Source organism: Conger conger, chromosome 6 (genome assembly GCF_963514075.1).
Source record: "Conger conger chromosome 6, fConCon1.1, whole genome shotgun sequence".
Classification (NCBI taxonomy): domain Eukaryota; kingdom Metazoa; phylum Chordata; class Actinopteri; order Anguilliformes; family Congridae; genus Conger; species Conger conger.
The window spans coordinates 26,731,354-26,749,121 of NC_083765.1; the positions used below are offsets into that span (position 1 = coordinate 26,731,354).

Here is a 17,768-nt window from a genome sequence, read left to right on the forward strand (position 1 = left end):
TGTCAATGCACAACTCAATCAGGAGGCATTTTCACGTACACCATTTTGATGGTGCATTTGGTTGCATAAAACTGATGATCCAGAGTCTTGCAAGAGAACTCAACAAGCAGAATTTTGTTTATCCTGGAGGCAAGTTCCAGGCAACTATCCGTAAATTGTAATGTAACCGGCAACAATGACAACTGCAGATGTTCTGACGCAAATCTTTTTTTTTTTTAAATAAAAATAAAAAGGCAAAGTTAATTGTATAAATTATTCAGTTTAGCCTGGGATGCTGCATCAGTATCCTTTAGTGGGAAATGGCTTATGATGCTGTCTGAAGTATTGGCTAAATTTAGAATATTCAATCAAGGTGAAAAGCCTTTTATCCGCCATTTACCTCTGTCCATTTGCTCGAGAGCCATAATTCACATGTGTGAACTGGCTATTAATCTACCAGACATAAATGTCAAGACCCTTTACAAGAGTGTGTAATTTCATATATAATTTATATTTCATATATAATTTCCTATTGTGGAGGGGTCAGCTGCTAAATTGATGCATGTGCTTTAGGTATGATTTTTTATTATTTATCATTGAATGTTAATGCGTTTCCTTTGTGTTAGGAATGCCCTGTTAACCACAGGGACTTGGCGCAGTCTACAAGACCTGTCAATCAAACGTGCTCTGCGTCCTGTATATAATGGGTCTGCAGTGGAGTACAGAGCGCTCGGGCCAGGCCTGTGTAACACTGAAACCAGCGGCTTTGTAACGTGTGAAAGCACAGAGCGCTCGGGCCAGGCCTGTGTAACACTGAAACCAGCGGCTTTGTAACGCGTGAAAGCACAGAGCGCTCGGGCCAGGCCTGTGTAACACTGAAACCAGCGGCTTTGTAACGTGTGAAAACACAGAGCTCACTCTGGTCAGGCCTGTGTAACACTGAAACCAGCGGCTTTGTAACGTGTGAAAGCACAGAGCGCTCGGGCCAGGCCTGTGTAACACTGAAACCAGCGGCTTTGTAACGCGTGAAAGCACAGAGCGCTCGGGCCAGGCCTGTGTAACACTGAAACCAGCGGCTTTGTAACGCGTGAAAGCACAGAGCGCTCGGGCCAGGCCTGTGTAACACTGAAACCAGCGGCTTTGTAACGCGTGAAAGCACAGAGCGCTCGGGCCAGGCCTGTGTAACACTGAAACCAGCGGCTTTGTAACGCGTGAAAGCACAGAGCGCTCGGGCCAGGCCTGTGTAACACTGAAACCAGCAGCTTTGTAACGTGTGAAAGCGGAGAGGACGCCGTTACGCTGCACAGCGCCGGACATTGTTCAGGAGCACGCTCCTGCAGCCCTCTGGCCGGTGCTGTGAGAGCGGCCCTGTTTTCGGGGAGGGAGAGTCGAGCCCGGCCGATCGCTCAGGCGTGGGGCCGCTCCTGACAGGTGTGCGTGGCCTCTGCTCTCCCCCCAGAACACCGGCAGTCAGATTTTGAGCTCGCATTTTTTATTGATGCGCAACATTCACAATTCCCCACACAACTGTTACGCTCGACAGCTCAAATCTGTAGTCAGCGCTTCCACGAGCATCCCCTCACTCTCTCTCTTTGTTTTTCCTTGTTTCTTCTTCCTTTCTTTGATTAACTCCGATGTTCAGAAACAGGACTTTAGTCAGTGTCTCGTTGTTGTTTTATCTTAGCAAAAATAACATGGCCTAGTTTTGCACGTATGTGTTCTTCCCACAGAGCGTTTTCGAAACTATGTAGGCTATCCTGGATCCCACGCCTGCAGGGCATGTAACTGAGCCGCTGTGTGCACGCCCGTTTCCCCCTTCCTGTCATTGAATCCTTCTGACGTTTCTGTGAGAGGAGAGGAGAGGAACTGTGAGAAAGGGGGAGCAACAGACAGGAAAAAATAAACAGGAACCTGGAAAAGGGAGGGGTTCAAAAAGAGCATCTATGGAATTATGTCCTGGAGGTTTGGGGAAACCTCTCATTTAAACTCTGTAGCAGTGTCGGCAGTCGGTGAGTCACAGACAGGGATCGACCCCAGAGGATGCTGGGTAAAATGGCATGTAGTCTTATCTGAGGGCTGCGCCCCCGGACGCAAACGACCGCCTGGCCTTGCCCAGGTGGAGCCGACCTTTGGTCAGGCACCGCGGGGGCCGCATAAAGGCGCATAAAGGCGCCACACCTTCCTGCTTCAAACATGCGCCCACGCGTGAGTCATTATTCCTGCGATACAGCTCCTGTCTAGAGTCCACCTCTGTTCTCTTTTAAGCTGAGTCAGTTTGGGGTCTGTGCAGAGGAGGAAGTATTTGGAGACACTGCACACTTTTGTTTAATATAGCTATTATCATAAAGACAGATTGCAGAATGAGTTGCAGATAGAGGTTGCTGATTGTGCGATGGCAGGGAATTAATCAGGGAATCAATTTATATGCGTATGGGTTGAGAGTCACAACAGTCTTACCAACCATCAATTTATTTAATAATAATAATAGTAATATTGCTAGCGATAACAGGAACTGACTAGGCCCACATTATTTTGGTCAGTAGGGCATAAGACTTGCATCTGAAACACTTGCCAAAGTTTTGGTGTTGCGCTTAATAGTGTCACCTTTTACCCCTGTCTACTTAGCACTCTCTTGTCCAACCTTGAACACTCAGACCAGTGTTTTCCTCCCTTGCCCCACAGGCGTCATCAGGACTCAGGAGCTTCTAGACCATGAGACCACGCCCCACTACTGGCTGACGGTTTACGCCACCGACCGGGGCGTGGTGCCACTCTCGGCGTTGGTGGAGGTCTACGTGGAGGTGCAGGACGTCAACGACAACGCGCCACAGACCTCCGAGCCCGTCTACTACCCCTCCGTCATGGAGAACTCGCCCAAGGACGTGTCCATCATCCAAATCGAGGCCTTCGACCCGGATGTTAGGTCCGGCGAGAAGCTGAGCTACAGGATCTCCAGCGGGAACCCACAGGGGTTCTTCACCGTCAACTCCAAGACCGGTGAGTACCTCTCTGCGCATCCGAGGCCTTTTCTTCCAGATGCTCTCTGCTCCCCACGCTGTGGCACAGGAAGGAGAGTAGGGTTTAATGCACTGCCATTACAGCATATGAATTTAACATGCCAAACTACATGTAAGAGGGATGTTTGTGGTCCATGTTGTGGCTTTTTGCTACCGCACCCCCAAATATAATGTTCTTGAAAATGGACGGGCTGTTGAATATTTCATGCGTCTCAGAGTCAAAGGCATCTTCCTCAGAGAACGCTGCACTAATGGTTACAGAATGTACATGCAAATGCGGAAAAAAGAAAATTGTTCAGTGAAGAAATTTTAACATGGTTGGCATTTAAGGATTGCATGTTTAACATTGCCTTTTTAAGTCTTTGTTGTTGTACGTAATGTAAGAGGAGTACGGCAGTTTGGGAAACGCATCAGCCTGCATTGTACTAGATGGAGGTCTGTCACCGACGTTAACACAGAAAGAAATGCAGCAGTCTCGAGAGAAGGGGCTTTGTAAGGGTTATGGGGGGGGGGGGGAGTCTAGGTCTGTGCTTTGAACATTACTTAGCATTCTGGCTAAAATCCATGCTTAGTTTTAATCCTCTCTACAGTTATCAAAGATCAGAAGGATGAACCTCACATCCACTGATATGGAAGAAACTGTTGATTAGAGGGAAAAACAAGGGGTTTATCTTCCTCCATTCCAGCCTCACATGTGCATTCTCCTCTGGGCTTCTTCCCCCAGCCTTTCCTCCACCTTCGTCAACAAATCCCCCCCTCCCCCCCTCGCTTTCGTCTCAACTTGTGTGGTCATGATTTGAAGGCAGCCTCATCATCAGCGAGCCTGGCTATTTTTGCCTTTGCGATGGCTGTTGTGAATTTTCAGGCCAAATAAGGGTGCTTCGTGGAGCTGGTCAGGCTCTCGCTGGGCTTTGGAAGGGTTCCAGCCCAACGCCGCATTGACGGGAGGCCACGCTGGTCTTCTGTTGGTGGGTGCGCAGCTTATGAGCTCCATAATGACGGGGGGAGTCCTCCTCTTTGGGAGGTGCTGTGGAGAGAGCGAGAAATGTATTATTTATTTTCTCGTGCTCTGGAGATACTCATCTTGCACAGTGTGTGACTGGAGAGAGAGAGAGGGCAGGAAGTTCGGTCATGGTTTATGCAGGAAAGTAGCGGAGTGCTGACATTCCCTGGATAGCTGTGCCGGGCTTGTCTAAACCAGAGATCTCAAACTCACTGTCTGGAGGTTTATGCAGCTTCCTCGCAGTCCACAGCCAATGTAGCCCTTGGTGTGCAAACTTTTCAGCTATCAATGGGTCACGGTAAGCATTTAAGTGCTGTGACACACCAAAGACTGGCAAAAATGTGTCCCTTTTGGATTTGAATTTGAGGTCCCTGGCTGCAATGGAGAACATGTTCCTGCAGGCACTCTGCCTGGATACTGAAGAATTGTCAAGAAGACGTCCAGGCTCTCTGGCTGTGATTTAAAGGCTGTGAGTCCAGCCTGGGCCCAGTACGCTGGGCCATATAGCAGAGCGGGTTTGAGCCATCCGACCATACCCAGGAGACTGCAGTGATTGGACAAGGCTGGTATTTTATCCCCTGTGTTTAGATGGGTCAGCCATGCTTCCTTGGGTTACCACTATATTGGCTCCTCGCAGTGAAATGGTGGGCTTTAATGGGGCACTTGTTATCATCTGTAGGTAGATTGATGGATGGTGCTAGCCCTCCTGTAGTGCGGTGTGGTCTAAAGAACACACCTGCTCATGGGTCAGTGCATCAGAGGAGTGCCCCTGCTTCAGCTGCAGTTCTCCTTGGGGGCAAATTCAGGTGGCCCATTTGGTGGGGGTTAATGAGGTTTAGTGAGGTATCAAGTCACACAAGGTGCATTTTTTTTTAATTCAAGTTGTGCCTATAGGGTTGCTTCTTTCAAAAAATTGATCCCACCCAGAAATAAACCTGTGAAGAGAGCTTGAGCTAGTATTTCACTTTGATGTTCAGATGTTCCGTTTGCTTTAGTCTTGGGACTGATTTGTTGCAGCTCTACACCAGAAATGAAAAGAAGTGTGGAAAAGGTTAGGGGGAGGTCACCGTGTAGAGGTCTGTTCATGCGAGCCTGTATTAGAGCCTGTTTAAACATTTATCCAAAGGACTTTAAAGGTGCTCGCTTCACAATGGAACTCTATGGAGAAGATGAGCGAAATCATGCCTCCCACATTTCCCTGTTTTGGGTGGTGGGGGTTGCCTGTTTTGTGTTTGTGCTTGAAGAAAAATGCTGTTTGTATTGGTTAGCTCATGCTTGTTAGGCTGAGGATTTCACGTTGTATCCTGTTTTGACATTGCCACCCTGAAACCATAATAAAATGGACTTGCACACCCTGCCGTCATACTTCTAAAACCATTTAAAGGTGGGGAAATGTGGCTCGCGCTTCGACCGCTTCACAACTCAAAGGCCACTGGCTTCATAATTTAAATTTCCATAGTTTTGCGATGGCACTTTTTCAGTGGAATCTCGTTTCAAAAAAATGCTTTTTTTCTGAGATTTTGCTATCAAATCGTTCGGAACAGACCTGACCTGAGCATTCTTTTCTCTGCACCATGGCAACCACATTCTGGGATGTCCCCCCATTTGCTGAGAACTGTGCAGCGCTTGAATTGAGTTAAGTGGCACCTCCCAAAACCCATCTGTACTCTCACTCAGGTTCCATTACTTTGTCAGATGATGTCAGGCTGCGTTAGAGTTTGGCAATGTTGCTTTTGGCACCAGCGTGCTGTCCCCTATGGTTTCAGCCCGTCTGTTGTGTGTGTGTGTGTGTGTGTGTGTGTGTGTGTGTGTGTGTGTGCGTGTGCGTGTGTGCGTGCAGCTAGCATTAACGGCCATGCCAGCAATGCTTTCGCCCACTGGCAAGGGCGGGACATGTATGGATAGTGAAAGGCCACATATTTTAGGATTCTTGGCTCCGGTCTCTGAACCTTGTAAGGAGCGAACTGGAAAAGTGTAATTTAAAACTAAAAAAATCTTTCCTTCATTATGTGGTTTCTCTGTTCGAGGTTTCTGCCCAACAGGCTTAGCAAGAATGGGAGAGCTACACGCTTGACCAAAAAACCCAACGAAAAGCTTCTTTAGGAGAATGTCTGCATTTCTTTCTCTGATAGTGTTTCTGACTAAAGTTACTGTTCTGCTGGCAGTTGGGCATGATTGCATGGATTGGGTGTCAGGGCTCCAAACTAACTTTTTAATCTGATGGTGCATGTGCCACTAACTTTTTCAACTGACGGCACATTCAGAAAAATTGTGGACCACATTTCACTAATTGTGCAAAGTCATGTTTTTGCTACATTTTGCAGTGATCTATATAATTTGTCATTACGGAGTAGATAAAGGTTTAAAAATTGGCAATTTAGTCACAGTTTGGAGCCTTGGGTGTTTTAGGCATTACATGGAACTACACCTATGGACAGGAAGCATGTCTATGTAGGAACAGGAGTACCTCAGCCAATCATGAACTCTCAGGGAAGGATGGTGTGACCTTTTATGTGGCAGGGGAGAGGCAGATCTCACTTGATGCTTATTGATGATATTTAATATTTGCATTACACAGGGGAGAGAGGATTATGTGTTTGGATTAATAAGCAAACAACCATGGTAATGTTAGTAGTAATAGTGTTCCCCAGCTCTTTTCATTTCTTCAGAATTGGCTGCGCCTAAAATCAATTCCCCCTCCTCGCTGCTTCGTGCTTATGGTGAGAACTCGAGGTTGTATGTAACTCCACTCTTAATAGACTCCAGGCTAAAACACTCAGTGGACCTGCTTTTCTGCACCGCTGATTAAACTTGATGCATTGGATGTGGTGGGTGGTGGGTCAGGTAAATAGCTTACTTTTTTTCCATTGACATTTCTTTTTCTGCACATCAGGAAAAAAGTCAGTCCCACGTGGAAACGACTGATTTTCCATCATTTTGAGCTCTTGAGCTCGGCTGTGTGCACTTGCGCTTCTTAATCAGTACAGAGATGGATGACTCAAGTATAAAATGTCTGGGGTCTTAATGAAGCTTTTAAAGGCAAATTTGTGGATGGGGGAGATGCTAGACTTTCTAATAGCCACTCTATCCGGAAGGCTGCTTTCAGGGAAATGGCTTCGGTGTTACGGACCGTCTGACTTCTATTTAGATGGAGGAGATGGCACAGGTATTCACTACACTAACCAAAAAAATGATAATATAAGTCACTCTGAAGAAGCATTTTAGTCTTTATATTTTGACTTTTAAAAATGCTGCTAATGTTACTAATGCTAAGTGCAACCTGTTGACCAAAAGAAAAGATTTTGAGTCTGGGCTAAATACTAAATACTTTTTAAAACATTTTTTGCACTTTTTTTGTAGTACTGAAAAGACAGTGCTCTGCACGGTATTCTATGGTGTGTGCCTGTACGTGTGCATACTGCCCACTAGCACTAGAGGTTAATATGTGCTGTGCTCCAAAGAGCCAGTGGAGATGTGCCGGCTTTTCTTTGTTTATTCTCTCGTGGTTTTAAGCGTCACAATCTCCGTCTCCAGTGCTTAAATTTAGAGAGCAGCGGTTGTGCGGTTTTGGACAGACCAAAGGTTCTAAAGTAAGGCCAAAAATGCTGCCACACCCGGAGTGTGAAATAAGATGCTTGGAAGGAAGTCCTTTCTGGGCTCTGAATTTCACACCAATTTTACTCAAGTTGGTGTTCCTAATTTTTATTTATTTTTTCCCTGATGAGAGCTGGTCAACCCCCATCTCTTTACATAGTAGCATTTTACACTTGGTAGAATTTGGCAGAAAATGGTGGCCTTGCCAAATTCTGTTAGAATTCTGTCAGACAAGTCCCTTGTCTCATGGTCCGTGATTGGGCATTATACTAAATACGAAGAGGCTTAGCATGTGCTGTAAAAAGTCTCTAGTCTGCCAGGTTGCTCACACAAACAATAATGCCCATATAGCCAGGCTGTTTGAGGTGTCGTCAGGCCTAATGGTCACATCACTGTTGGATGTGCTGCTCTTCACAAAAGAACAAAGGAAAACGCAAACCTTTTGTGTCCTATTTTCATGCCGGCAGCTCTCGGGATGTGTAGCCCAGCTTTGAAAGAAGAGGTGAACCCAGGTGATTTTATTTTCTATAACCTTCAAGCTGAGGCCTGAACGCCACCATGGCTAGCTAGCCATTGTAGCAGATCGCTAAGGAATATCTGGGTGATCCGGGGCTAGCATTGGATACGGCCGTCAGCTTTCTCTACGCATTGCTAATCCCCAGAGATGCATGAAAAGCCATAAAATGCTTGTAGCCGGTGGGGCTTAGCAGCAAATCATGCAGCCCACATCCTCGTATCAGTTTTCAACAAGGCCCGCTCTGTTCAGAAACAAAGTCAGCGGGGCTTTTTCAAAGGCTCACTCCAAAGCAGGGGGGGAAGCCAGACAGGAAATGGATCCAACTGCCAACAGCTTCCTCTGCTTCCTGCCATTTCCCCTCTACGGCTGCTGCTGTAGACCCTAAAAAAAGAAATAAAGGAAAAGAATTCCTGGAATCCGGTGCTCTTTTGTGGCGAGATCAAACGCGTCTGGAAAGTTAAGGGGGGGGGAGAGTCCATGCTGTTTCCCCCAGATTTCACAAATTCCGTTCTGAGTGCACCTGTTAATTTTTGTACTCGTAATCTGCTGGGGATTAAGTAAAACCTGCGGGGGAAGGTTTTGTTAGTGTTTGAGCTGAGGGCTAGAGATCTTTCTCTCTGTTGGCAGAGACTGAAGCGGATGAGCTACAACATAATATTAATGGAAGCACAATAAACCTGCGCTGATAAAAGCCAACCGTCTGTGCTTTTATTTTCTGTACGGACCTCTTAATACCCTTAGAAGCAGCATACAACCTGGACCTAGAACGAGGCGGTCTAGTAATCTGTTGCATGCTCGGCTTTGGTACGCTTATTATTGTTTATACCATCTGTAGGCCTTTTCCACAACGAACAGCATAAATTATTATTGTTTTCATCTGGCTATTTATGGGGCAGTTTCTGTGTTCAACTTTTATGATGTGCCTGGATGTCTGTGGGTTTTCTTTTCTTTAAAACAGCTCTTTTTGACAGATTTTCCAAATAATTTTCCATATACAATATATGTAGCCTATATGTATTTATACATGCATATTAGTGAAATAATGTCTTGATCAGATATTTGTATATGAACCAGCTGCAGACTGCAAGTGTGTCTAAGATTTGACTGTGCTCAAGTACACGAGTGAACCAGCATCATATCTAGAGCTGTTAATTAATACATTAAGGTAACTGGTCGGAACAAAAACCAGCTCGCAGACCGGCCCTCCAGGTCCGGAGATGTGCACCCCTGTGTTAAAGTACGCATTTTCCCCCGGGTGTGACAGCTCACACCTGCCTGCTCTGCTAACCTGCAGTAATACCTTTTAGTGCAGGGAAATGATTGCTTCCTCTCTGCAGTATTGAAGCCCTGTTCAGCTTTATCTGTTGGCCAAGTGCACGGTGAATTTCACCGGTAATGATGCATTCTGCAAGTGAGCCAAGGGCAACGTGAAACCTCTTGATTTGCCAGGTTTCCCAAAAATACATCTTCACCATTTTATTCTCATTCCAAAGAAGGTGCATCGTTAATTCTTCGTTTGAATACGTATTTTGACCGGTATCAAAGTCTCATAAATTGTATTTAATTATTAATGATGAGCAGGTTTGGAACATCCACCTTGAAACTAATTTAGGGAGCCTGAGGTTTTTATTTGTGTAATCTAATTTAGAGTCTTCATTTGAGAAAAAATATATATTTTTCCCCCAATTTATACGGAATGTGTAGCCTGTTAGTGTAGTGCTAGTATCCTTCCATTTGTCAATAGATCACTTTGAACAGTGTATAGGGATGCAGATGACTGGTGGGTTTGTTTTGACCTCATTAATATCCCTCTGTCTCACTCTGCTGAATGGGAACTCTGGGGTCTGTTAGGTCTAGACTCCACTTCCTGTTTTCCTGTTGGTAACATTCAGCTGTGGAGGAGATGGGCCAGTGCCACCAATTAAATTGGTAGAAGGATTCTACCGGTCCCATGCATTAAAATCCACTCCCATAATGCTCAGCGGTCCTGACCAAACTGACTCTGATTGGAAAGTGGATTGGAGGGAAGGTTTTGGTCCCATATATAGGCTAGCCTGACTTGGCACAGTCTGTTTTGAACATGCTTTTTAAAGGCTCTCTGGAGCAGAGCATCTGCTGGAGTACTGAGCTCAGTGTTATGTAGCAGACTGAGTGTCTGTAGAGCAGAGGCTGTAGGCACCCGTGCCCTGCCTGGCATGTCTTCCTTCTGAATGACTGTTTTAAAGGTGCTTCCCAGTCACTGGCTGTCATCTGTACCCAGCTACAACTAAAATGTTAAGGGCAGAATTGTTTCGGGTTTTTTTGGTACGTAGAATTGCAGACATACAGCCCGGATGATGATTATAGGAGGCAAATGTGTTAAAAAAAAAAACTTAAAAAAACTTTTGACTTTTGTTTTTTGTTTTGTTTTTGGGCCCCAAGGAGAATATGTGTTGGTTGGGAGCTGACGGTCGAGTGCTGTAATTTTGGCATTTGGGAGTACTGCAGGGTCTGCTGTCTCGTCATTAACAAATGCCTGACCCTTTAGGCTGCCTTTTCTGGGAAGAAACAACGCTGGCCGCCAGGGAGGAGACCCAAGTAATGAAATTCTGAAGGCCCAAGATTTAATTTTCCTCACCCCTCTCTCAGATGAACACAGTAAACAGGCCTCACCACCAAACCAATTAACCCTCTGCAGCCCCCCCCCGGCACGTGCTCGCTCCACTCTCCACAGTGTCACTCACCAGAGGAGTGTGGCGCATTTTTTAAATCGACCGTGTGTCACGAAGACAGTCAGCTTCCAGCAGCTTCTCTGTTGTAGCACTGAGGGAGGGGGTGGGGGGCGCACGGTTATGTGCTGTTATCTGGAGGCGTTATGTTTACGTTCCATTACTTGCTGAAGAGACACCTTTGGCTCTTTAAGGTCATTGCAAGTCTCATTTTATGTGTTATTCGTTTATACGGCAGGATATCGACTGAAGCAGCACCTAATGTTTCCTTCCTCGGGGGTACGGCGTTCATTTAGTGCCTGTAACCTTAGCGTCGTACATAAGCCCGGTTCTACCGTATTGGCACACGGCCGCCCCATTAAACCATCTCGGCCCATTGAGATGAATATGCAGGAAGCCGCTTCTAAGAGCCTCTCTTCCCTGTTTCTCAGTGCACCACTGAGGCCTTCGGATGTGGGGGTGCAGGGGTTAATGCGTGAAAGTGTCTCTCCAGGGATCCTGCAGTGCTGTTGGAGTTTTTTTCCTCCCTTAAGGTTTGTTGAAAGCATCCAGATCAGATGGCAACATTTTTATGAGCTCTTGTCAGTTAATTTTAGATGTTGCTTGAATGCAGAAGAGGGCTGTGGATGGGAACCCATCCTGCAGGAGGAGTGCGGATGAACTATCGCTGAGGTTCACACCTGGACCGCTCGCGAGCCCTAACCCCCCGGCCCCTAACCCCCGGGCCCCTGTGCGTCCTCATCCCGGTTCCACCAGAAGCGTCTCGTTATGTGGCCTTCAAACGATTCCTCTCACACCGTGACACTCGTGAAAAACCTTTGAAGATTGAAATCGATGGCTTCACTTTCATAGCCAACTCACTTATTTCACACAAGTTCTGCCAATATTGGTTTACTGTCAGCGCGTTTCCTGTTGTGTATTGTGTATGTATTCAAACAGATGACAATATACATGGGACCGGATGCTAAACCCTTTCAGTTCCATGCCCGATATGAAATAGCTCCACTCAAATCCCAAGGGGGATAGTATAGCTGTTATTTTGATTGGTTGAAACGGTCAAGAGGATTAACAGGGATTTTACGGTAGGTACGCTTGAGTGCCATATGGCAGTCTTGGGACTGAAATGAAAGGGTTAACATTTGGGGTTTTAAAAAAAAAAAAGTCTGCTCCTGATTCTATTGTATTTTATTAATTTTGCTGGGACTTGACCAGTGATTTAATGTACAATTAAAATTGGTGCTTGAATTAAATTGCGGTTGTTTTTAATTGATCTTTTTTGTTTAAAAAGGAGATGGGTATTGGAACTGTGGTGGGGAGACACAGACCCTGGGGCAAACATGCAAAGCTCAGAGCGAGTCAGTGGATTTCAGGAGTCTGATCATCCAGCTATTCAGCCTCCCTCAGAAGTAATGCAGTGTGTCTGTTAAAGCCTGTTAAGGCTGTCTTCAGTTTGAGGGATGAAGGTTTTCAACACTTTCAGATGCATCAAAGTGACCCATGTCCTCAATTTTATTTTTCAGCTTAAATCCCTTCCAGTATTTCAAATAAAAGCCATATTTTATGGTGTTGGCTGCCATTACAAAAGAGTGTATGAAAAGCGAGAGATCCAGGTCCTTCATTTGCTGAAATATGGACTGCGGCACTATTTTTAAGATGTTTCAAATTGTGGCCTGCTATTCTTGTCCTGGCGCATGTGTCATTGATGGTTTTGGGTTACGGGGTTTTTTTTCTTTTTTTCTCTCCATGCTAATCAGATGTGACATGGTTGTAAAGCAGCTCTCATGCGGTTTCCATTGGCAGGTCCCCTCTGCATTCAACGGCAACAAGGCCTGCAGTTAAAACAACCGGCCGACAACTGCTTTCTTCTCCTCTCTTTTACATTTTTTATTCTTCCTGTCTCAAAACTAATTAAAATGCTGTTTATAGTGTTTATTTTCATCTTCCTTTTTTGGCTTTATTAAATTTGACTATTCGGAATGAGATTTCATCATATTTACCTATCATTTGACACTGTCGTACTGGTAGTGTTAGGGGGGGCATCAGAGAATGCAAACAATGCCCAATGCGTTCATCATGTTCTCAAATCAGAAGCAGAATTCTTGGTTAAATTTCATAGCGATAACTCTGATGGCCTTTGCGGTAACTCTTAACCCCCGTGGTGTTTGTTCAGCTTGTGGGAGGGCTACAGAGGTTCAGGCCTTTCATTCGCGGTACGGTTCGCGGGTTCCTGTGGTATTTGACGTCTGGTGACAAGGGTCTGTCTCGGTGCCTGAAAGAACAGGGGCATTAAGGAAGTCTGGAACACTTGTTGCCTTTTTCACACAGTTGTGTTAAGAGGAAAACTTGACAGTATGTGAAAGATGAAAATGCAGGTCTGTGCACTTGTGTGTAAATTAGGCAGCTTTGACAGTTATGCTTTTAACCCACCACCCGTACTTTATAATTTATACACTTTATGCTGAGCCCTGTGTAGTTAGGCTATATTTAGGAAATGGCTCTGTGACACACTGTTTACTTGACAGTTATTTTTATACCTTTTTAAACTGCATGTGTTCCTTTAGAGAAACATTGCTCTTTTTTCAGTTGGTAATTTACATTAGAATGTAAAGCTACTCTTGTTGAAGAAAAGTTTGCACAACACTATTCCTTCATTTCTTTTCTTTATATCTCACAGGCTTGGTTACGACAACTTCAAGAAGATTGGACCGAGAACAACAAGGCGAACATATTCTGGAGGTAAATGGGTGCACTGGGTGCCTGTCTAAAATGTCCCTGATTTTGTGATTAGTTTGTCTCTGAAAACCTTTGAAAAGGTTTTTCAGTCTAGACACTGCAGTGTAATGCTTTTAAGCGAGCAGTTTTTGTTTTTATTCTGGTGCCATTTTTTATTTAAAGCTGGTGAACTTGTGATCATGTGAAGAATCTGAAAAATGTGAAGAAGGATAAAGAACCTAGATTAAGATGTTCAAACTTTGAAGGGATTGCAACCCCCTCTTTGAATTTTTTGAGTCAAAACGCGCTTGTTACTGGCAGGCACTGATTTGCAGTTGGTAGGATTATTTTATTGACAGGATAGGAAAGCATTGGAAGAACCTGCCACTTGGGGGGGTGGTCGTGTTTCCTCAGTTTGATGCTGGGACATGTCTGGGCAAAGCCCACAGCCCTCTAAATGACTACCTAAAGAGCTCCCAGCATTGGAGATGTTGGGGATTTCCTTTGCGGATTCCACAATTTCCTTCAGACAATCTACTCCTGTCCTATTTATTTTATAACACTCATTTGCTCGCCTAAATGCATTCTGGATTGCAACATATACATAGATAGATGGCAATCTGTCTTGATCGTTGATAAAAAATGCACAAGATCCGTCAACGCCCTGTTCCTGTGTGTTACTCATCTGTCTGCATCACTCTGCGTGCGTGCGTGCGTGCGTGCGTGCGTGCGTGCGTGCGTGCGTGCGTGCGTGCGTGCCTGCGTGCGCTCACTAGATCTGATCTGGTTTTATTTTCAGCACCAACACTGGCCCTTTTAAGATGCGTTCATTTTATAGTCACAGTAATATCTTTCAGTTCTGTTCAGTTCAGTTCTGAGTATAGAAGTGATGTGTTTTCTGAAATGTTCTGCGCTGCAGCAGGGCATAATTATTTCACAACAGTCTGGAAATCACGAAGTCTCCAGCAGCGCAAACCTTGCAGATACGACTTCTTTAGATTACCTTCAGTCGGGGCTGAAAAGTGGGTTTGAAGGACTGTCAAAGGAGTCTGCACGCAAACGCATATGCAAAAGGAATCATAACCGCACACACGTTCACAGAGTCCCAATTTAATTCACACTCAAAATTCTGAACACATCCTGACAAGTTTCACCCTGCTGTGGGAAGTGGAAACACTGAGGGCCCCATACAGCTAGTTTGTGGATTAAATAATCATTTTGGATTCAAGGCATCATTTGGTTTAATGTACAATTACGGGGGCCATCCGTTCATCAAGAAAAGGGCTGCTGGCAAGCCTTGTTGTTTGTACAGTTTTGCTGGATTGGGAAAAATAAATGAACTGCCTGGGCAGACACTGCAGGGCATCATAAAATCACCGCTGATACTGATCAGGGCCCTAATCGCTCCATTATGTGGCCAGGACTGAACTCACTGCTCCAAGCGGCGAAGGGGATGGTTGTTGCGATGGAGTGTGGTCGCTGTGTGTTCCAAGCTCATCCTTGGACTGGAGCACAGCTGAAGTATTCAGGGCTGCAGTTAAAAAAGAATGCACAGGGTGCTCAACTGAGCTCATTGCAGAATAATAATAATATTAATAATAATAATAATAATAATAATAATAATAATAATAGTAATAGTAATACACAGGGGTGGTGGAGGGGGTCATGACTTTGTTAAAATAATAATAATAGTAATACACAGGGGTGGTGGAGGGGGTCATGGCTTTGTTAAAGTTTGAGAGCAGGCGTAAGAAAAGAGGTGGGGGTATGACGGCCTTTAAAACCTTGTTGAATGAAATACTTCATCATAGTTGCTTATATAAACCTTAAATAAATAAAATGCAAAAATGGACAAAACAAAAATTAAATTGCTTCACTCCTGTTGGATATATTACGGCTGTCAGTTAGTTTGCCGTTCCACTTCAGACAAGTGTGCGATACAAGTTTTGAGCCAAATTCCTCTAATGGCAGTAAGTGGGAACAGAGACAACCCCCCACCCCTCGCTCTGCTGGTATCCATGGAAACTTTAGAACTGCAGAGCACTGGTCACCATTGGACAGGGTCCAGCAGGAAGCTCTTTGTTGACCCTCCCTTGGGGTAACGGCCCTCCTGTGGGCCGCTGTACTTCACAGCGGCAGCGAGGCCTGCACAGAGAGCCCTGTCAGGCAGGGAGGGGCGGGCTGGGGGTGGAGGGGCGCTACTCTGGGCTCATTTTCACCAGATGCTGGAGAGGGGGAGGGGAGTTGGTGACGGAGGTGTGAAGGGGGGAGGGTGGACCGGCCGCCCACATGGGGGGTCTGGCTTCCACTTGCTCACCGTCTCTTGCCTCTGTGTTAGTTTCCTCAGCGGGGTGAAATCACACATTTTTTAGGATGTGTTTGTAAGCACTGAAGGTCAGGCCACAATGAACTTTCATACATGCAGACACACGTGCACACTCGGTCTGATAAGTAGTTCTGATGGCTGAGATTTTAGCATTGCCTGTTCGTGATAAACGTGTAACACACGCTGTCTGTCTAAATTGATTTTATAGTAGTAGGTTGCGTATTGTATCAGAGTATGATTATGCAAATTGAAAATGTGTAAAATTTTAATGCTGTTAATCAGGTAACGCATATAGGGCGTGATTTACTAAAAATTCTCCCTTTAAAGTGTTGATCAGCAAAATGTGATTACAGTGTCCTTAACTTAACGTAGTGTTGATGTAACGACGACTGGTATTTGAAAGCAATTGAGTTCTAGAACACTGATTTAGAATTTTGAGAAACATTCCAACACACCTGCTCTTCAAAGGGTTAAAACTGGAAGCAGGTAGGGCAATTTCCTATGTTATTTGCAGGAGGAAAACAAATCTCCCTTTAGAATGCAACCCTCATTAATTCAGTTCTCCCAAATAAATTATTTCTTCCTTTCATTGAATGATTTCTTCATTAAAACTGAGCAGAATAATGGTTTAATTAAGTTGTTTCCGACCAACATCTGAATTGTTTGCACAGCTATTCCTGAGTCATTAAATTGAGTCATTTAATTATGGAGTCATATGAATCGTGAGGATGTTCTTTTGTACTTTGGCTAGGAGCAAGCGGCAAGAGCAACTTGTTTATTTCGGTTTGGTGCTTCTTGCCCCGGTCTTATATTTGCTGCTTTATTGTTGGTTATTGCCTCTCTGTGTGTTCTTTGAACAATGTCATTACTTTGTAGGAGGTACTGAGCTTTAACCTTCTTACAGATTAATGACTTTGAACACGTGCAGTTCTTGCAATCAAAAATTGCCCAGCCCCAGTGCTGCATCGTCCGATCACAAATGGAGTAATAGTGCAGAATTGAAGTGCTCCACAGAAATCTGTTGTCCTCTTTGGATTTCATTTTGTTGAATCTGCTCGTTGAATGAATTCTGTGCAGGCAAACAGCTGGAGTGATATTAGGCAGCTCAGGTAATTGTAATCTGAGTCGGGCCCTCAATGGAGTACGGCTCTGCGCTGGTGAGTCCTGCAGCAGTGAACAGACTGCGCGGGTCTATCTAGATTTATCTTGGCTGCTTCAGCATTTCTTACTTTTCATACTTTAAAGTGAAGCTCTTTTCATCTCCATTAAAAAAAACTCAAACGGGTGTGATGATACTGCAAAGTAAACGGCAGTTTCGGAAGCACGCAATTAAGGGACAGATCTTTTCAGACGGCTTCTCCGAATGTAATGGCATCTGAATGAAATGGAAGTTTTGAAATGGTGGAAGGGGAATAGCAGGCAGTCGAGGCCTGTTTGCCAAAGAACACAGCCGAGGAAATCGCTCTCCGGGCTAGGTCTGCGATTGTAATCCTCGCCCCAAATCTCACCAGCCCCCCACAGCCATCCCCACACCCCTGGATCAGCCCTACGTGCTCGCAGGTGAAACCCCAGTCTGTGATTGAAACATGACATCATGGGTAGGGGAGGGGGGGGTGTGTTTCCCAAGTGCACAAGTCATAAGAGTCATGCTTCATCTCGTGAGCATTTCAGAATTTGCAGAAAGAGATCTTGAGTATTTCAAAGTGAGTTAAAAAGTTATTAAAGAACATTTTGTTGGCTTTATCTCTGCGTCTCTGGTTTCCCAGAAGCGCAGTCCCCGAGGTCACATGACATCTGCGCGGAAGGGGTATTTTAGCCTCCGCTCGACATGCTGAGAAACTCCTGTGAGAAAGAAAATGACCTAGTTGAAAAGAAGCAGCGGCTATTTTTGACCCGAAACCTCTGCCGCCGG

At 45.1% G+C, this 17,768-nt stretch overlaps 1 protein-coding gene across 3 annotated transcripts in view; it reads left to right on the forward strand.

Moving 5' to 3' along the window:
• The window catches only part of fat1a (FAT atypical cadherin 1a), a 67,703-nt gene that overhangs the window by 12,433 nt on the left and 37,502 nt on the right, over nt 1–17,768 (forward strand). For all 3 annotated transcript variants that reach the window (XM_061244577.1, XM_061244578.1, XM_061244579.1), the window contains exons 3-4: nt 2,662–2,976; nt 13,493–13,554. In XM_061244577.1, the coding sequence (XP_061100561.1) occupies nt 2,662–2,976; nt 13,493–13,554 (377 nt within the window). The remainder of the gene's footprint in view (nt 1–2,661; nt 2,977–13,492; nt 13,555–17,768) is intronic.